The sequence below is a fragment of the Phocoena phocoena genome, chromosome 8 (genome assembly GCF_963924675.1).
Source record: "Phocoena phocoena chromosome 8, mPhoPho1.1, whole genome shotgun sequence".
In the NCBI taxonomy this organism is placed as follows: Eukaryota; Metazoa; Chordata; class Mammalia; order Artiodactyla; family Phocoenidae; genus Phocoena; species Phocoena phocoena.
Window position 1 is genome coordinate 11,913,100 of NC_089226.1, and position 21,574 is coordinate 11,934,673.

General features: G+C 46.2%; 1 protein-coding gene across 1 annotated transcript in view; it reads right to left on the reverse strand.

Moving 5' to 3' along the window:
- Positions 1–21,574, reverse strand: part of SORL1 (sortilin related receptor 1) — a 156,487-nt gene that overhangs the window by 105,204 nt on the left and 29,709 nt on the right. The window contains exons 5-8 of the mRNA XM_065883269.1: positions 20,391–20,458; positions 15,100–15,280; positions 5,526–5,627; positions 4,342–4,511 (exon numbers count right to left, since the gene is read on the reverse strand). Of these exons, the coding sequence (XP_065739341.1) occupies positions 4,342–4,511; positions 5,526–5,627; positions 15,100–15,280; positions 20,391–20,458 (521 nt within the window). The remainder of the gene's footprint in view (positions 1–4,341; positions 4,512–5,525; positions 5,628–15,099; positions 15,281–20,390; positions 20,459–21,574) is intronic.

Sequence of the window (21,574 nt, forward strand, 5' to 3'; positions counted from 1 at the left end):
GATCAGACAGAAGCCGGTAGGATTTGTCAGGGAGCAAAGCAGAACCCCTTTCCCAAAGGCATGGTATATCTAACAAGGATGGCTCTGGAAACCTTGAGGTTATGCTTATTAACAGTGAAGCAGAGAACACGACCCTCCCCGGCCTTAACTGCTATCCCAGATACTGTAATTGCCCTGGGAAGAAGTTTTGTTCTAACATGGTACACACGTTACAAACAGAACAGATCTCTCAGAAAGGGTAGCCACAGTTCACGTGTGGCTTGTAAAACTGGAAGCGGGTCCTTTATTTGGAGGGTTCTGAGCCACTGGGCTTTGTAAAAAAGCACAGAACTGCGCTCTCCCTTTATCTGTCATACAAATCTCGAGCTGGATGACTGTTGGCCACCTCAGACGGGAAGACGCACACAGAAGTGGCAGGGCCACCCCAGCTGAGAGGCGGAGCAAGGTCCTCTAGAAAACACCAGCGCTGAGACCAAATGTTCTGACGCGTGGTTTCCTTAGGTCTGTTTTAGTTGTTTTTCAGTTGCTTCCTTAGGAACGGGCCCCACGTCTGCTCCCCTCTGCCCTCCATTCACCTCGGCTCTGCTGCTTGTGATCCTAGCACCGTGAGGTCCCCGTATTGGCTTCTTTCAATTTATCTGGGAGGTCTGAACTGCTCTCGTTTTCAGGAGCCCTGTTTCTCCCCCTGGTCTCTCTCCTGGTGTTTTATTTTTTCAATCCAAGCAGAAGCCTATCCTCTGTACGTCCCACGCTCCTCCAGGCCCCAGTCCACCCTGTCATCTCCCGCTCTGACGCCTTGCACCCTACAACTACCTGACTTACCCAAGCATCTCCCCCGGAGAGTCCGTTTTCTTCCGTTTTCTCTCCCTGGCTCTCACCACTTGCTCTTCCCCTCGCCAGGCAGCTCACCAGGTCCCCCTCAACCACCCTCAGCCCAAACCCAGCACATCCTCAAGATGCCCTGTGGGCCCACCACGTCTGTCCCTCCATCTAGACGCTGCCTCCACTTGGCACCTCTCACAAGGTCAGGGTCACCCCTGCTGAGAATTCCTTCTCCCCGTCTCTAAGTAAAGAGATCCAGGTCCTCGGCACCACACTTTCCCACTGAGCTCAAAGAATAGCTCGTTTGGTTTGGTGTGGTTTTCTTTTTTTTAAGTTAAGCCAGCCTGCCCACATAACCTGCTCCTTCACCCCTGTCCCATGTCATCGTGCTGAGACGGAGACGCAGCTGACAAAGGTCATTGAATCGAGTACATCTGAACATCTCCAGTCCCGAGATAAAATCTGAAGGAAAAAAATAAGAAGGCCAAGGAGGATGTCAGACTATGAATCTTGACGTAAATCTATTTTCATTTTCCTAACTGGACCGAGTGGTGAGGCAGGGCAGGGAGTCGGGGGCGGGGGACGTTTGTAACTGCATAAAGGGCCATCTGTCTGTGCGCAGTGGCCGTATGGCCACGTCACTGAGGTTCCCGCTTCCTGGGGAGCCGCTCGCTGCAGCTTCGCACTCCTGCCCTGCCCTGCCATCTCCATCCTGAAGAGCTGACAAATGCAGAAGCCAAGCCGTGACTTATCAGCCCCATAGCTGGAGGCTCTCAAAGGTGACAAACAAAGAGTCGGCAAAAGGCCAGAGAGAGAGTGGTTCATGATTTTAGTTATAAAAAAGGAAGGACACTATTACTCACCCATACAGAGAAATGAAGTATTGATTGACACGTGTTACACGTGGATAAACCCTGAAAACATGACATTACAAAGTGAAGCAGACACAAAGGTCAGGTGTTATGGCATGATTCCATTTATATGAAACAGCCAGGACAGGCAACTCCGTAGAGACAGAAAGTAGCCTGGTGGCTGCCAGGGGCTGGAGGAGGGGAAAGTGGAGAGAAACTGCTGAAAGGGTAAGGGGTTTTCTTTGGGGGAAATACAAATGTAAATGTTTGGGAATTAGATCAAGCTGGTGGTTGGACAGCACTGTGAATGTGCTATATGCCACTGAGTTGTTTACTTTAATAAAATGGTTAATATCATGAGAATTTCACTTCAATAAATCAAAAAAAAAAAAAAAAAAAAGCCACAGGACCAGCCGGAAGGGGCCGTGACTGACCGCACCAGAACAACCTGAGGATGAATCACGGCAGGAATGGTTTATAACACATCATAAGACACTGAATAATAAGTAACCTGTTGGGGGGGGAGGGGACCCGGAATAAATAAATAAATAAATAACCTGCGAGTCTACACCGGGGAAAAAAAAAGTAAGGAGTAAAAGATGACAGCACCTCCAAAGGAGAAGAAACAGGGCGTAGAAAAGCATATCAGAGACCACACAGAAAGTTCTCTGCTTGGATATCTAATAGGCATCTCCAAACCAGAACTCTTGATCTTATCCCCACACCTGCACCTCGCCCAGCCCTCTCCGTCAGTCTGAAACCATCACTGCAGCAGCTACCCCGGCCAAGCAGTGGTAGGTCCCTGACACCTCCTTCTCTCATACTCCATGTCCAGTCCATCAGCAAATGGTCAGAATTTGACCATTTCCAGCATCTCTACTGCTACCATCCCGGGGTCCAGCCAACCTCCATCTCCACTGGCCTGGATTCCGGCAGTGCTCTCATAGCTGGGCGACCCCCCCCCGCCCGACACATGAAAGTCCGCTTCCACTCATGTCCCCACCAGACACATGAAAGTCCGCTATCTAATTTCCACACGGCATCCAGGATGGCTTCTTTAAAAGATAAGTCACGTGAGCGTTCACTGAAAATTATTTATTAACACTACCCATTTATGTTTTATGCACTTTTCTTTACATAATGCAATTCACAGTTTTTAAAATGGCGTCCAAAAAAACGTAACAGGTTAAATCAAATAATGTCCAGCTTCTGGTCAAAACCCTCCATCGTGCTTAGAAGAAAAAATAGGGAATTCCCTGGCGGCCCAGTGGTTAGGACACCGCACAAAAAAGAAGAACAGAAGAAAAAGATAAAGTTCTTCCTACGCCCTTGAGGGCTCTACACGACCTGAACCCTGCTCTCTTGGTTCCTGTGTCTTGGGGATGCTCTCTCCCCTCCACCAGCTGTTTGATCCACCCTGGCCTCCTCACTGCTCCTAAAATAAACCAACAAAGTCCCACCTCAGAACCCCCGTGCCTGCTGTTCCCTCCACCTGCAATGCTCTTCCCCGGGGTACGTGCCCAGCTCCCTTCCTCGTGTAATTCAGGCACCTGCTGGAATGTCACCCTCGTGAAACAGCCTTCCACGACCAGCCAATATAAAGTAATACCCTCGTAACCCTCTGTCCTCTTATCTTGCTTTATTTTTTTTCTCAGCACTCACCATTATCAGCAGATCACATATTTGCTTATATTCTGTTTTCCCCCCGTTAGAACAAAAGCTCCATAGAATGCGGGGCCTCGTCCTGAGTTTTCCTTGCTGGATACAATATCCCATGGCTGTACACGCAACATCACCAGGCACCAAGCAGCAGCATACTTGCTGAATGAGCTGATGACTGAATGAACTGGCAACGTGAAGACGGACAGTGGGCAGCAAGGACATGCCCTCTGACCTGGTGGTCACGGCCTTTTGGGCCAGACCTCACTGCAGACCAGCCAGTCAGCTCCACCGGATGGCTCTTCCCAAGAGCACAGAGTAAAGGTAATCACAGTCAGACACACACAAGTTTGGTTTGTCACCCGATAAATGAGAATAAATGGGCTTGTGGCACCAGTGCCCCCACGGATTCATGGCATCCACCCCTCCCAAACCCCGGACTCCTCCACGACCCAGAGAACACCCGTTACCGCAGGATCACTCCAGGCATGTGATTTACTGACAAAGGATCGGTGATGTTGGTGTCTTTCCACAGACACCACAGAACAATACCTTGCAATTACTGAAAAAAAGAGTAATGATGTCAATTAACCAGAGTCACACAGAAGCAGGGCCTTGTGGCCACATATACCAGCTGGTCTGGAGTTGATGATAATTTGTAAGCGCTCTTTCCCACTGGCTCTGAGACCACAAAACCAGGTAACTGAATGAAGGGAACCCAAAGGAGGGGCTGACACTGTGGCGGTGACCCTAAGTGTCACCCAGGCAGTGGTGCTCAGCCTGTATATCACATAAACGTCACCTGGGGAGCTTTTGAAAATCATCACACACCCATCACACCCCAAACCAGATAAAATATAATTTCTAGGAAGGTGAGCCAGGCATAATCGGGGTTTCTGAAACCTCCCTGCCGAGCTGAGTCCAAACGTGCCGCTAATGTTGAAAACCACCCAACCAGAGGTCGTGCGGGGGTGTTAAGAAAGCAGGGAGGGCCTCCCGGTCTCCTTACCTCACCAAGGTGTCACTGCCTGCCCCTGCTGGGCTGTAATAGAGCACATTCTCCAAGGACAGCGAGAACTTCAGCCCCTCCGCCTCCGAGATGTACAGGTTGGTGCGGTTGTTACTATGACTGACACACACAAACACCTGGTCCTCGGAGGCGTCCGCAATGTAGTATTCCTTTGGCGTCAGAAGTCAGAAAAGACAGAAGTCGAGAAACCACACAGGCCCTGTGGACTGTCCCAGCGCACCCTAAAGCAATGACTTCCAAATGTCCCAGTGAGGAGTGTGGGCTCGGAGCCCACGGAAAGCCTCCCCACGTTGGGAAAGAAGCTTGGCCGACTCTCTCTTTGGAGACCCTGAGGCTGCCTTACGGCCGGAGCAAACCCCTTCTTGGCAGGTGGGACACAAAATAAGAATGGGCCCTGAACTCCAAAAATGACCCAGAAATCGCTTTTAGTTAATAATGCCTCCCTATCATTAGTACAAAGTACAACATGGCTTAACGTGCATTTCCTTCCCTCTCATTTTCTAAGGTGACTATAGGAAGGCAGAGCCCAGAGAAAGCAAAGAACCGACAAGCGTGTTCTCCGTCACACCCTCCTCTTAGCTACTAACCTTCCATCACACCAACTCCTGGCATCAAGGCCTCCAAATGCCACCTCCCCCACCCCGTGGTCACTTCTCTGATGACCCAGCCCACACTGACTTTCCCTATCGCTCTCTATGTTCTAACACGTACTGCATAGTCAAGCCTTTGACTGTACGTGATTTCTTCCTCTGCTCTGCTCTCAGGCTCTCCAACCCATCTGTTTCTAAAAGGGTGAGACTCAAATCCTAGAACCTCACCATCTGTGAGCAACACAGCAGGTACTTAATAAATAACTACTGCTGTCACTAACCTCTCATTCCTTCAACACTAGCACACTGAGGCCATTGACTCTGGTTCCAAACCTCTCTGCCAATCCTTCTCCACTTAAAGCAAATTAAGGCTCCCATTCAGCTCCACTTCAAAAAGTGAAGAGGGAGAAAACAGACCAAGATGCCCAAAGCATAATGGTTCTCTCTCTCGAGACCAATCTAGAAAGTGACTTCAGGGAGCCTCCATCAGGTATCCACCCCCCATCACCCTCCCTCTAACCTCTGCATGAGGACAACGGCACTCCTTCCCACCCCGGTGTGGACCCCACTCACATTAATAGGATATCTTGTGACAAACTGGGCTGCTCGCATGGGCTTGCGGCCAAAGGAGACCCAGAGCTGGACAGAGGATGGTTGCAGACTGCCGAAGAGATGCTGCCAAGGAAGAGGAAAAAAAAATCAACTGTACTATATTATCGCCACTCAAAATGAGTGAAAAAAGGAAACAGAAAAGTCAGACCCCTCTGATTCAACTAAAAACACAAAATAGAGAGTGTGACCGCAAATGTACATTTTTGCAACATTTGCTGTCACTGGGCAGCTTGGGCTGTACCACTTTATACCTGGTCTACAATAAATATCAGATACTCCAGATACCACATGATGGGAGAACTTGAGCTTCGGGAGGGGGGCGGTGGCCGCCAAAGCTTAAGCAGAGAGTGAAAAGGGAGAGAATTGTGTGATGGAGAGACAGGCGGGGCGGAGGAGCCTACAGCCCCCAAACCACCACTGGGTGAGGTCAGCCACACACCTGATACGCATAAAAACATACCCTCTTCCTCCTTCTACTCTTATCTGCAGATCACCAGGATCCCCGAGTCACAGGGCTTTAATTTGTACCAAGAGTTGAAGGGATTTTCATTGATTCTCTTTTTAATCTTTTAAGGCTCCTCAATGATTAAGGTCTTTTGCTAGAACATGCTTTCTTTGGTAGCATACCGAGTACGTCACACGATGCTGACCACATCACGTTGCGCTTTAGAGATATTAAACCACAGCTGGAAGCTTGAGAATGTATATAAAAGCACTAGATTTGGAGCTACCTCTAAATTTCTCTAGGTCCTAGTTTATTCATCTATAAAATGAGAAGCTGATTTGAATCGGGACTTTGGGTATGGGTTTAAGTGGTCCAGGAACCCCAGAAATATATATACAAATTTTCTGTGTCGATGTACTCACTCGTTTTGCTAGGGAGAACGTCTCACCAGGTTCTCAAAAGGGTCAATGATTCAAAAAAGGATAAGGAACACTGTAAAGGATCTATGTGGCTCTTTCCAGCTCTACAAGTCTGTGACCGGGAACTGAAGGCAAATGTTGCACATCTACGAAAACAGACAGGGAGGCCCATCCTCATGTGGACATCCTCGCAAGCACGACTATCAGCCAACTGATTAGGATGTCGGGATCCCCAGGCAGAAGGCTTCACTTATCCTTGGCTATGTTGTTACTGTTTATCATAGATTTTAAACTCCTATAGAGTGCGGACGATGTCAATTTCTCTTAACTGTAATATAACAACTACTAATACACATGCTCATGCATGTCCGATAAATACTGTGAAGAGGAAGCTGATGAAGTTATTTCCTATTCATTTGAGGAGCAGAATGTGTACACACACACACACACACACATTTTTTTCAAGCCACCACTGAACACTGGTTAAAAGCAGTCTGTGTTAAAAAAGCCAGGTAGAGAAGTATAGAAGACTGCCTTTTCAAAATGGCACCCTGAAAACCACATAATAGCTTGTCCTCAGTATGGGGCTATAGAAATGATAATTGATTAAAAACGCCAAATGTATCACCTGAATGAGAGAAGAGTTCCCAGTAAAACTGCTATGTATAAATTCCAAAAGCCCTCCTTAAGTCAATAAGGTTTTATAACTATGTATAAAGGTCAGATGATTTAAGTCACCCTGTATAAATCCTTATGAATATATATAAATACACAGATATCAGTGAAACACATATTTTTTATGCTTTGTGTTCTGTCACTACTTCCTACTGCAGTTATACCTGAGAAAGGAGCCACTTTTCTCAGTGACATTCAGGCATCATTAGTTAAATGTTCTTAATGATGGCTGCTGGGAGGCTTGAGAATTGAGAATGGATAGCAAGGCATAAATGCAAAAATCACAGAATACTAAGGTCATGAAAAACCTCTAAACACATCCATCCCACTTCCTTCCAAGAGAATGATTCCTAAATCTGGATAATCAGGTTCATTCCTAAAGCATTTGTAGACGAGTTATTGTGGTATTTTACCACCACCAAGAAAAGTATTAACAATGAAACTATGGCACATTGATTGTGAGATGGATTTCTTAATAAACTATGGGTTTTTGTTGATGTTGGGTTTTCCTTTACCATTATTATAAAAGCAAAACATACTCATGAAAAACATCTCACGATACAGACAGGTATAAGGTAAAATGCAGAAGATCTGTTTCCGCTCCGCTCCCTAGTGCTCACTGGTAACGGGCTCTGGGCCATTCCTTCAGAAATGTTCTGCGCAGTCACCTATGAGCATATTCACAGAGAGGCAGACACTGCTACACTTACCCCAGCATCCATTAATCCCTTTCATCCTTGGCAAAAGGACCCTGACGGCCACCTGAGTAAAAGACTAAGGCTCTCCAGTAGGTCTATATGGGGAGGGGGAAGGGTGAGTTTTGACAGGGCGAGAGAGAGTCATGGACATATACACACTAACAAACGTAGTAAGGTAGATAGCTGGGGGGAAGCAGCCGCAAGGCACAGGGATATTAGCTCGGTGCTTTGTGACAGCCTGGAAGGGTGGGATGGGGAGAGTGGGAGGGAGGGAGGCGCAAGAGGGAAGACATATGGGAGCATATGTATATGTATAGCTGATTCACTTTGTTGTGGAGCAGAAACTAGCACACCATTGTAAAGCAATTATACCCCAATAAAGATGTTTAAAAAAAAAAAAAAAAAAAAGTCAGAAAAATCACTGGATCTTTAAAATGCTAAAAAAAAAAAAAAAAAAGACTAAGGCTCTCTTCCTTTTGTACAACTCGGTGTGGTCATGCGACTGAGTTACCAGTCGATGAGACGTAAACAGACTATTGTGTTGGGTTTCGAGGAAAGCTGCTTAAAGAGACTGAATCAGCTAGGAGGGGTCCTATTTTGACCTTTCTGTCTGTCCTTAATTCTTCTTAACTCCAATAGACTCGAAGGCTAGTACACGTGTCGTGGACCATGAGGGAACTTTGAGAATGGAAATCATTTGTTTGGATGGTAGAACAGCAAGATAGAGGCCTGCGACCCCAATAACACCAGGGCACCAACATGCCAGCCCTAGACCGCCTACCTCCGGTAGCACTGATGAGGGAAAAACAAACCTCCGTCTTGGCTACGCTGCTTTTATTTCTAGTCTGCTAGCCAAACACAGTGCCAAATTGATACATCCAAATTTCTTTTTCACACACAAATTAGATCATGGTAGAAATGGGCTGTGAGATTCCCTGCCACCTTCTCCTTCAAAGCAGTAACAAAGTTTCGGCTAAATACCATCCACATTCATGTTGTTTATACCCAATTTACGGATAAAATGATGTATCTGGATTGGCTTTAAAACAGTCCAGGAAAAAAAATAAGTAGTGCGTAGACAGCTGAAAAGAGATTAGCAAACGTAGATACTATTGAGACTGAATGAAGGCACAAGGGGAGGTCATATCAGTACAAACTATTCTTTTATGTAGATGTGAAAATGTCCATAATAAAAAGTGTGCAAAGTTAATATTAATTGAAAGCACTTCTGGAACGGCAAAGTGAGGAACTCTAAAAACCCACTCATCTGTGAAAACAAGAACACTGACAAAAATTCTCAAAATCAACGTTTTCAGAATCCTGAAAATGAAATAAAAGCTTGCAAAAACTCAAGGAGCATTTATTCAAGACAACGACTGAAGACCGGCAAGAAGAGCTAACTTGGTGATGTTTTAACTTGTTCTAATCCCATCCCTTTTCTCTCTAGCTCTGTGGTAGCCTGGGAAACCCACAGCTTCACGGCTACAACAGCTGTGAAAACCACCAGCCCAGCAGCCACTGGAGAGGACAGAACAGGTTTGAAGCTTCCCAAATGCCCCACAGCCAGAGGACTGTCAGATCTGATCTGCTTGGTGACTCGCTTGAAAGCTGCATTCTCAGGTCTTCTCTTTATATAACATGACTCAGCTCGCTGTACACACAGACCTGTAGCCAGGGCGTTTACGGGGAACAGTGACAAGTGGCAAATGTTTTAACACCACAGCTGCAGGAGAAACATTATCGCTTGGAACTGCAAAAGGTGAACTAAAAAGCCTAAAAGGAAAAACTGGGGAAGAAGATGTCCATAAGAGGCTTTGATAAGCTCTGAAATATTCCAAGACATTTACAAGGTCACACACAAAAGGGCTGTGCTATGCTCAGGAAAGAACTGAAAGGGCCTAATCTCTCACAGCCAGCTAACAACCTTGAGTCTCTACACAAACAAGAAGCAGAGGCTAAGGCAGAGTTGTAGAAGGCATGCCACCAACACACACTCAGAGGCCCTCAGCAAAGGCTGCCAGACGAATGGCTCAAAGTACTTAAGGAAATCTCTGTTCCGTCGTTAGCTGACCACTAATGGTCAGTTCTTTACTAGCCATACCCAACAAGGGATGCAGACTTTACAAAATGAATGCAGGAAACTCACAAAACAAAGGCAACAATAATACCAACAAAAATCAACTTTTTCAGAATCCTGAAAATGAAATAAAAGCTTGCAAAAGCTCAAGCAACAAAAAGCTCCCCCTGGGAATGGGTTACTCTGATGTGAGTTGTCACATTTTATCACTTAAAATGTCTGGTTTTCCACCAAAACAATGGCAAGCAAACAGCAACGTATCACCCATACACACGACACACACACACACACACACACACACCAGTCAATAGAAACTGTTCCTGAGGAAGGCCAGATATCGGACTTATCGGCCAAGAAATTTAAATCCCCTATCCTAAACGCATTCAGAGGACTAAAGGAAATCATGTCTCAAGAATGAAAAAGGAGGGTGAGTTTTGACAGGGCGAGAGAGAGTCATGGACATATACACACTAACAAACGTAGTAAGGTAGATAGCTGGGGGGAAGCAGCCGCGAGGCTCACAGATATTAGCTCGGTGCTTTGTGACAGCCTGGAGGGGTGGGATGGGGAGAGTGGGAGGGAGGGAGACGCAAGAGGGAAGACATATGTATATGTATGGCTGATTCACTTTGTTATAAAGCAGAGACTAACACACCATTGTAAAGCAATTATACCCCAATAGAGGAGATCTATAAAGAAACAGAAATTATTTTTTTTCAAAAAAGAAACAAATAGAAATTCTTGAGTTGTGAAGTACAATGACTCAAAACAAAAATTCGCCAGAGGGGTTCAACCAGAGATTTGATCTGGCAGGAGAAAAGAAGCAGCGAACGTAAAACTACGGTGATCCCATGATCCCTGCTTCAACGCACATGAAGCTCGAAAACACGATACTACGAAAGACAACAGTGACGGAAGGTCACACATCACGTGACTCCCTTTACATAAAATGTCCAGAATTGGCAGATCCGTATGGCAGCAAGCAGATTCCCGGTTGCAAGGGGCTGGAAGGAGAGGGGAGCGGAAAGTGTCGCTGCTGTGTAGGAAGTTTCCTTTGGGGGTGACCACGACGTTCTGGATTTGGATGGTGGTGAGCGTTAGTGACCTCGTGAAACAAACCACTGAATCGCGTACTTTGCAAGGGTGCAAGGGTGAATTTTATGCTGTACAAATTATATCTCAATACTGGTGCTATAAAAAGTTAATTTTAAACACATTGGTATTATAGTTTCTATTTTTAATCTGTAAAAACGTTTGAGCTTTAATGTTGTATGAATTATAAGCAGTGAGTGCATATACCTAGGTCTATGTTGGGAGACATTTAAGTGATGTCATAATTAAAATAATGCATCAATAGTCAGATGTTGGTCAGTTATCCTGAAAGTCACATCCCAACCGTGGCCAGCTAACCTCCCGTGTAGAAGTCCATAGTTCTGAGGCAATAACTAAGTTTTTCCATTATCTCTATCAGCCTTAGCGACTTTAAATTAGCATAATGACGGTTAGAAATTGGTTTCCAATAGTGAAATTAGTGGTTGGCTGGTCAGAATAGTGAAAGTCCAAATGAGTTCTCTCGGAAAGTCTGCAGGATGCAAGGTGTCTGAATTAGCCGTAATATCCTAAAGGTAACACCCTGGCGTGAAAAGGGCACAGCAATTTCGGGAGGCCTGTCACCTGAACTCTTGGGGGTTATGCCTCAGATTTATCAAGCTCTTGCATTGGAGGATTCTAGCTGCCTGATGCCAAGCGAAAGGCGAACAGAATCCTGCCTCTAAAACGATGGTTGGCAAACTTTTTCTGTGAAGGTCTGTATAGAAATACTTTAGACTTTGTGGGCCATCCTGCCCCTAGGAAATGATTCATTTCTGCCACTGTAACATGAAAGCAGCAACAGGTGACACATAGCAAATGAGCATGGCTGTGTTTCAGTAAAACTTCATTGACAAAAACAAGTGAAGGACCATGGTTTGCCCAGCCTGCTCTAGAACCCTGTGTCTGCATCATCTGTAAGAACAGAGAGGAGACTCCATCAAGCTCATGCATTGGGTGTTGGCTCACTGCTGCACGTTTGTGCAAGAAATGTCTGAGCCTGGCTTTCAGGAGAGGCTGGGAGTGCAGCTGGAGAGTAGCAGCCAGCCCTTACCTCCCTCCAACTGTTCGGCAACTACCATCATCCACCAGGAAGTACCTCACAGCTGCGTCTCACCAAGTTCACAAACTGATGTCGGTCCCTTTGCAGAGGTGCCTCCCTGTTGCATTAATGGCCCTATGATGTGGACTATGTAAGTGAATTTCATGTCAAAAACCAAGGAAGAAAAATTAAACTTGGGTTAAAAGGAAATTGAAGGGCATCTGACACAAAGCACATGTGAAGTAAGAGCCAGGTCAGAAGGCCTCCCGAGAGTTATGAAGACTTGAAAACCAGCTCCAGTCCAGAACCCAGATGGCTGCCCAGACATGTTCTAAAGTACTAACTTGCAAAGAACTGGAATCATTCACGGTGCCGGAAAAAAGCCAAAGAGTTAATCGCCCAAAACCAATTTTCGGTCGTTTTACAATTAGTTTCTTGACTTTCCTAATTTGATTTGAATCCATTTAACATTAAAGTCACTCAGAATTCCCCAAAACCAGCAACCAGAGTGCTAGGCACATCCCAGATAAGAAGTGACACTTGCAGGCCTCAATACTCCTACTGACAGGGTTATCCAACCAAGGCTGATGTTGTTTTATCCTTATGGCTTAGGACTCTAGTGTATTAAGGAGAAAAATACCCATTTTATTATCCACTGCCAGTTGTGTTTCTTCTCTCATCAACCTATCCATTGAGAAACGTTCCTTTGATAATATAACTATCATTGGAAGCTTCTGCATGTAGAAGGCTTTAGGGAAGAATGTCTCAAATTATGGAGACTCTTAGGCATCCTAGGGATGCTCAGGGGAAAAAAATGCATTTGGGCCCTGCCATCTGCATTTGTAACAAGGGCCCTTGCTGCTGCTGCTGCAGGTGACCCTAAGACAACACTTCCAGGAGGTGGCCTAGCTCATCTCACCTGGAGCCTCTAGCTAACACCACTGATCTTGGAATCTGGTGGTCCATCCATGTGCTGAAGCAAGAAGCCAACACAACTACAATTCTGCCACCAATGCCATATAAATCAATAAGCCACACACAGAGTTGAGAGTTGACAATAAAAGAACTAATAATTTAATATCCCCCAATCCCATCCCCCCCCCAAAGAAAACCCCAGTAGCCTAATCTTTCTAAATTAGGCAGGCAAAGATTCATTCGACTCCACTGTACGTCTGCTATGTATCAAGCAATGTGCAAGACACTGGGTACTGCATCAGTGATAATCAAACAGACACAGCCCCTCATCCTACCACTGGCCAGGAACAGTAAAGAAATTACCACTGGCACTCTGCAAATCAGCTATGTCTACAGAACAGACATAGCTGTGATGGCAGAACAGAGGCACAGAAAGCTCCAAGTGGGATATAACTTATTCTCAGGTGTGAGATCGAGAAATAATAGGATAAGGGAATGCACAAGTGCTCTCCACCTCAGACCCTCCCAGCTCAGTCAGTAAAAGAAATCTGGGAATTAGTCACCAGGACTTAAAATTGAGAAATTAAAAATCACAAAAAGCACAGGCCCAAGAGACTAAAACAAAAAAGACCTATGAGCACCAGAGGACTGCAGACAAGGTTTTAAACACAACTGGTACTTGGGGTCACCCAACTGGATGTCACAAGGTACCAGTCCTCAGGCTTGACCTCTCACCTCTGCACTCCCAGCACATCCCTGTGCCTGAAGCAACTCAAGGATGCTTGTGTCCTTGGGCTGTTCTGTGTGCACGCGCGTGTGTAAGAGAAAGAGACAGACAGGCAAGGCAGGAAGCAAATGATCCAGGGAGTGACTCGAGGCAAACAGCCTGACAGAAGAAAACTTGTCATGGTTTAGTGGTCTTAAAAAACATTTTTCGAGGGCTTCCCTGGTGGCGCAGCAGTTGAGAGTCGGCCTGCCGATGCAGGGGACACAGGTTCGTGCCCCGGTCTGGGAAGACCCCACATGCCGCGGAGCGGCTGGGCCCGTGAGCCATGGCCGCTGAGCCTGCACGTCCGGAGCCTGGGCTCCGCAACGGGAGAGGCCACAGCAGTGAGAGGCCCGCGTACCGCAAAAAAAAAAAAAAAAAAAAAAAACACACATTTTTCGAGGTGTGTAATGGGGAACCCCTCTGGCCTTTAGCCTCTCGCATCTTCTCTTCTGATTCCAACCTCGCTCCCTGCTTTCCCTTTTGGGGAAGTCCTCTCTCCACCCTAGGACCCTACCAAGCGGGTTGACCTGCTTCTGCCTGGCCAGCTACCAACATATAAATAAGTGAGAACCTGGACGAAACCACGACATCTGGTTTTAGTCCCTAAGGTTAACGACAACAGAAAAGAGCAACCGCCCAGGCACCAGAGACCTCCGTCAGACCTGAGGTCAAGGAGGCAATGGTCGCGTTATGAGAGCAAGCTTGCACCCCCCAGCAAGAGCAGCCCAACCTACTCTGGGCCAGGCCTGGTTTTTTCCTTTACACAAGGGCAGTATGGTTGCAACTTGATACAGCTGCAAGGCAAGTCCTGTTAAATAATCAACTGTGGTTTTAAATGAGCAAGCCCTCCATTTCAGCGTGTGGCCCCAACACATAAAATCAAGGAGAAGATTCTCCCAAAGCCTGAGACTTAAGCTACTTACTGACAGCTGGAAGCTTAAGTGCTGCTTTTCTTAGAGCATTAACTCCCACTAGCCAATGACTACACATTCTACTAGCCACGTAAATGAACATGTGTCCAAACCTCCCAAAAAAATGAGCCTGGGCTGCAGGGAAATCAGGTAGTGGGATTAAAGAAAAAAAAGCCACTTAGCCCCACCCCTCCTTTCTGTGTTCTTTTCATTGGGATTTCAAAGAAATGTGTGTTGGTCAAGGATGCTTGGACCAGGAAAGGACCAAATTCCCAGCACCCAGAGACACTCTGAGTGGTCGTCTAAGCTTTTCTGCTCCTTGACCACCCAGAACCTTCCAGGTCCCTTGGGAGTGTCCAGCTACATCCAGCACCGGCTGTCAAGCTCCCCCAGGCACGTGCATTCCGTCCCTGCTTGCATGGACCCTCCGTGCCAGATCACGGAACACCCACCCTCAGAACGGACACGCAAAAGCAGTTTACTCCTCGAACTTACCACCACCTTTGTGGCAAACATGTACTTGTCCCGCAGCTGGAAGTCCCTCACTTCCTCCAGGATCACCTCCAGGTTCTCCCGGGACTGGAAGAAGTCTGTACTTCGGAAAACTGTGGAGTAGCCAGAGGGTTCGTGTCGTTCAACGTAGATGGTGTTTGGCTTGTCGTAGGGATCGATTCCCCTGGAAGGAAAAAAAAAAAAGCGGTTGTCATCATCTCCACATTGAGTCGTTGGAGGTGTAGAGGTCCTGCCATGCAGACCGTCAATGAGAACCCAGGGTCACCATGGCAGCAGCTACAAGTGACGCTCTCTCTCTGTGCCGCAAACACATCCCTTTGGTGGCTCCTTGGCTCAGTAGAGAGGGAAAGGAATTGCCACTTGTCAAGTGTTTTCTGCTGGTACTGTCGTTAACAGTGCAGCCTGGGTTTCGCTCCAGGCAAGCTCCAGCGGGGCTAGAGGGGAGGGAAAAGAAGGAAAAGTGAAAGGCAAGTGTACTGATCCCCTTGACGTCCTTCAGAAACGCAGGGCTCAACTCTCCCTCTGTGCTTCTGTCCACACTATCCCCCTCTGCCTGGATGCCCTCTGCATATACTCTGACCTGCACATCTAAATCCTACTCGTCTTCTGAGATCAAGTGCAAGTCCCCCTCTTCCAGGAAGCCTTCCCCCATGCCCTTCTCCCATCACTAGCCATGCGTCTCAATTCCAAGCCTTTTTTATGAGTTCAAGAAAAGGGAGGGAACTGCCTTAAGTGGATTTTGGAATCAGTCTTCTCACTTTATACGATGGAGCTTCTTACCCACTATATTATACCGTTCACCATCATGTGTCTGCCTGAGCTTCCTAGACAGAGTATAGATTCCATCAAAGGCCATGCCTTACATTTCTTTTTATCCTATAGAGTTCCTTGCCGCATTGATCTTTGCTGCGTGGATCCATGGACGTATTGCAAAAGCTCTCCCAAACCAAAAACTGCAGAGTGATTAGATCAAACTACCTCAGAGAAGAATCTCTACACTGGTGTGTCCCCTAAGAAGGGCCCTAAGAACAGCCTGGGAGGACAACTAACCTGCCTGAGGTTTCCTAACACGCACAAGAACACCAAGGCCAGGCGGACCATTTAGCAAGAGGGAAAAACAGTTGGAAAAATCTGGAGAGCGTCACAGTGAGGATGCAGTGATGACCCAAGGAGAAGCAGGATTCATTAATGATTAATTCACACAAACCATCTTTGTACGGTTCCATAGACACAATGGCTCTCGGGATAACGAAGGCAATGATAGGAAGCTCCTTCCAAGACGTATTGTCAAGAGCAAGTTCCAAGACAGAAGGGATGGGAAGGGAAGGAAAAGAAAAGAAAGGAGGGAGGATGGGAGGAAGAAGGAAAGAAGGGAGATAAGAAAGAGGAAAACAAAAGAGCCTCTTTTTGCAAAGGGGGAAGACTTGACTTTGGCCCTACAATCTGGCGTCTTGGTGGGACACTGGAGAAACCAGCCTGTCCCAATGAGAGAAACTAACGTTCACCATGAGATGCTCTGTGTGGGGAGGACGTGTTCTCTTCTTTTCCACAATTGGAAGTACCGATTAAAGTACTTCCTCTACCCTAGAGGATATGCAAATTAAAACACGCTGGATATTTTTAAAAAGGCAGAGAGGAAGGGACCTTCACCCAGATATTGAGGTGGAGCTCACCTCTACTATTCCTTCGTAACCCAAAGCAGCAGCCAACAGCTAGCAACAGAAAGAGCTGCGGCTTTCATCCCAATTCTCTTCCGTAATCCACATCTGAACCTCTCCTTTCTGTGAGCTGCTCCCCCAATAAATTCCTGTACTTGGCAATCGCTAGCCTCCCACTTTCCATGCTCACTGACACTGACTTCCTCTTCTCTTTACCCTCATTTGGAAGTTCCAAGCCTTGCTCTGTCTCTGAGCACAGTCATTGGTCCTCACTTGGCCTCACCCACCTCACTTACAGCCTTTCAGAGGTGCTCCACAGGGCATCCTTGAACCCGCCCCCATGGCTCATCCTCTGTCCTGTCTTACCAATCTCCAGCTCTGGATAACATAAATCACTGGTTTTCCTCACCCCTCCTGCTCCCAGGCTGCCAAGCATCGTTGAACAAAGTGTGCCTTTATTCTCTGAGAGGTTACATTACACTCTCACGTATTATGGGGAACCCTAGGAGAAATCCCTCAAATAGCCTGAAATTCCCTGACACCAGACATGTCATTATCTACAGTAAGACAGGCAGCCCCTTCCCCTAGGATACCTATCTGCATGTCTGCACAGAGGCAGAAGGTACAACACAAAAGTTCCCAAACATGAAGCTTCTTTATTTAGTAATCCTGCTGGTTTGCCCTCTTAATATATGATTCTCTAAACAGAGAAAAGAACAATTTGTCCCTTTAAAGTTCAAAAAAAAAAAGTTCTAATGGTATTCCCTGGGTAGAGGTTGTACTCGGATGAGAGTGTGGTTATAATCTAAGACTCTACCACCTCTGCCCCAGGAAAATAATGAGAGTCAAAAAGAGCTGCCCTCTGCAAAAACGAAGTCCAGGGCTTCCCTGGTGGCGCAGTGGTTGAGAGTCTGTCTGCCGATGCAGGGGACACGGGCTCGTGCCCCGGTCCGGGAAGATCCCACGTGCCGCGGAGCGGCTGGGCCCGTGAGCCATGGCCGCTGAGCCTGCGCGTCCGGAGCCTGTGCCCCACGACGGGAGAGGCCACAGCAGTGAGAGGCCCGCGTACCGCAAAAAGAAAAAAAAAAAAAAAAAAAGGAAGTCCACTGGAGCCTGAAGATACTCAGCTGTAAGGCCCCTCTCTGCTCCACCCTTTACTGTCCTTAATTACTAAGGAAGCAATACGAACTCAAAGACTTTCCTCTTCAAAGAGACGGCTAAAAGACGTACAGACAGGATCTACATCTTGTGGAGCCACTACATTTAATGAGGACTAAAACCACATGCAAAAGTCAAAAAACCAATGACAAACTGGAAAATATAAATATAAATGAACACACACATACGAGCTCTTTCATATCACAAAGGACCAATCTCAAATATATAAAGAGCTCCTGGAAATCAGTAATAAAGAGATGAACAATCTAATGGAAAAAGGGCAAAGGGCATGAAGAGACATGGCCCCAAAAAAGAAGTAAAAATGACCCTTAGGTTAAAAGATGTTTTAACTTATTCATAATAAGAAAAATGCAAATCAAAACTATACCAAGGGACTTACCTGGTGGCACAGTGGTTGCTCCCAATGCAGGGGGCCCAGGTTCGACCCCTGGTCAGGGAACTAGAGCCCACATACATGCCACAACTAAGGAGCCCACGAGCCTCAACAAAGACCTGGTGCAACCATGTAAGTAAATAAATAAATAAAACAAGATTTAAAAAATACAACTATACTGAGATACTAACACATTGGCTGTGGGAAAAGGCATAATTCTATATTGTTGAGAATGAATGCAAAATTTGACACTTTCTATAGAAGTTTTGGCAAAGTTACAATTTCAATGCTTTAGTCACTGGGGATATATCAGTGCAAAACTGAAAAAAGTCCATGCCCTCGTGTAGTTTTATTCTATTGAAGAAAGACAAATAATAAGCATAATAAGAGTATATTAGGATGTGATGAGTGCTGTGCAGAAAAAGAACAGATCAGGCTACAGCAGACCGGGAATGACAGGAGTAATTGCAATTTTAATGAGATCCTTAGGATAGGCCCCATCTGGAAGATGTTATTTGAGCAGACTTGAATGAGGTAAAGGAGCAAGCCACAAATATATCTTTAGGACAAGCATTCTAGACAGGGAAAATAGCAAGTGCAAAGGCCCTGTGGTTAGGAATGTAGCTGGCATTTAATCTGAGAAAAGTAATGATGCACATGAAAGGGTTCAAAGGAGAAGAACAACATGATCTGACCTGTTTTTAACAGAATCAATACGGCCGTGCTAAGAATCAGTTGTAGAAGGACAAGAGTAGAAGTAGAAAGACCAGCTGGATGATTAATGATTGACAGCAGTGACGTGGAGTAAAGCAGTTGCTGAGTAGTGGATCCTGGGTATATACTGAAGGTACAGCCACAGGGATTTCCTGATGGACTGAACGTGAAGCATGAAACCAACACGGAATCAGTCATGACTCAGAATTTTTCACCTGAGCAACCAGAAACTGAAATGGGGAAGATTACGTATGGGTAGAGCTGATCCAGGGTGGTGAAGGTCAAGAGGTATCAAGTTTGGTAGGTGTGAATGGTTTGACTTTTTCCCACTGACCCACCAAGTCCACTCCTGGGAGTCTGCTCTACACATTCGTCTGCATATGTACAAATTCAAGGTTATATACATCATCTCCATAACAGTAAAAGGCCAGAAGTGACTAAGACCAGAAACAACCTCTTAAAGGTTAGCCCTGTTGATTTCACTTTCCTTCTCAAAAACCTACAATGGCTCCCGATTGCTTTCAGAATTCAGTCCAAATTCCTTTACCAAGCAAGCACTGCAGATTCTGATACCAACACCCCTTTCCAAATTTCACCCAATACACTGTCCAAGGATAAGACTGAGGGTTCTCCACCCAAGCACCACAATGCCTTGTCTCTGCCTTGGGCCATTCTGTTCCCATCTGGAATTCCCATCCTGCACACGTCCAAACAGCCACACCCTACCTGGTGTGCACATCCTGGATCAACAGTAACCTCCTCCGTGGAGCTGCCTATGACCCATCGGGAAGGAGCATGGCCCTCCTCTGGCTTCTTATGCTATGTCCGTGGGACTCCATGCTTCTTTCATGATGTATGTCACATGCACAAAATGTCTCTTCTTCTCTCCTAAACTGCAATCTCCTTAATAACTATATCCATCAGTTATTCAACTTCTTACACCCTAAAGCGTCTGTTTTATATTCAGCAGACGTTCCAAAAAAATATGTTATGAATGAACAAATGAACGAATTTTAGAGAAAAGTCCCCACTTCTGATATGCTGCCCTAAAAATGAAGGTCTTTTAGAAATTCTAATACATGCAAGAGCGTCAAGATTCCCCTGGATTCCCTGATGGATTGAAAAATGCAAAAGCTCTGTCACTCCCGTCACAAGTGACCTTCCTTCCTCACCCCCCCCAACCCCTGGGGAGTCTGTTATACCTGCAGCTCTCATTCCTGGGTCTGAAATGTGTCTTTCCTGAACCAGATGCTTCACATTTCAGGGGAGGGCAGATTTGCCCTGCATGAAGGAGCTAGAACTGAAGAAAAGGATTATGTAACTCAAATTTCTCAGATGGCACGACTTACCAAGAAACGGACTTCACATGTTCCTGAATCATGATCCAGGTCTGGCCAAAATCATCTGATTTCCACAGCTGCAAAGACCAAAGCGACAAGTGGTCACGATGCAAGAGGCGTGATGTAAGGTCCCCGAATGGCATCACCAGCACACACCCGTGGAAACCCCAGCCTCAACAATACGTCCCCTGTGAAGACAGGTGGGGAGATCACATTACCCAACCCCGTTACCCCACGTGCCAACAAGGGCAGGAAGGGCAGGAAGTTCACCTTTGCATTCTTCTCCATTCAGTTACTAAGGTCTCAGTACCTCCGTATTGGAAGGAAGGAAAAACGATTGTGCCTTGTCTTCCTTTTATGTATTATCAGAAATTATATTTTACTCAAGACTGACCCTCAAGTGGTGGTGAAAACAAAAGGATTATACTCAGTATTTCTCGCCTGGGAAACAGTGTCCTTGAAAACCCAAAATGGGACACAGTGATGAAAGCTGAATGGAGAGGACTCAGGGAATCCCCTGAATACAAAGGGTGTGGCCATGAGTAATTGACTTGCTGACCTTTGCCCCTCAACTTCCAAAGACAAAACCTGAGGGTTCCTGTGGCCCTAGGGACCAGGGAGTAAGAAGCAGGAGGTTAAAAGCAACAATAATCCACCTACACTGGTAAACAGCCCATACTTGGGTTACTCCCTAAGGCAAGTGAAGATAAACAGGTCATGTTCTGGTTAAACAACCTGCAAAGAAAAAGAATCGTTCCAAGGTTCCTCTGGGCAAAGTCATTTGAAACTCATCATGAACCCAATCCTACAGGGCCAACAGGTTGCACAGGATTATGCCACATCAATACCCTTGACCTGGCGAGTTTTAACCTTGAGATAGAAACTTACCTGGGCTCTCTCCCCATCTCTCACCTTTCCTTCAAACCCGGGTTAAAGGAAGAAAATGCACACATTTATATTATATTCACGCACACACGTGCGCTCGTGTGCCCGCACGCACGCGCACACACACACACACACACACACACACAGCAAGAATATTTAAGTGAATGGTAACTTCAAATAAATGGTAGGCAAGGGCAGTATGTTTAAGGTGGAGAAATTCGACAAGAGGTCCCAGCACAGCTCAGATGCCAGCCTTCCCTACCTGGCTCTCTTTGATTTAATTCCAGAGACCCGATTTACCCCCAGGA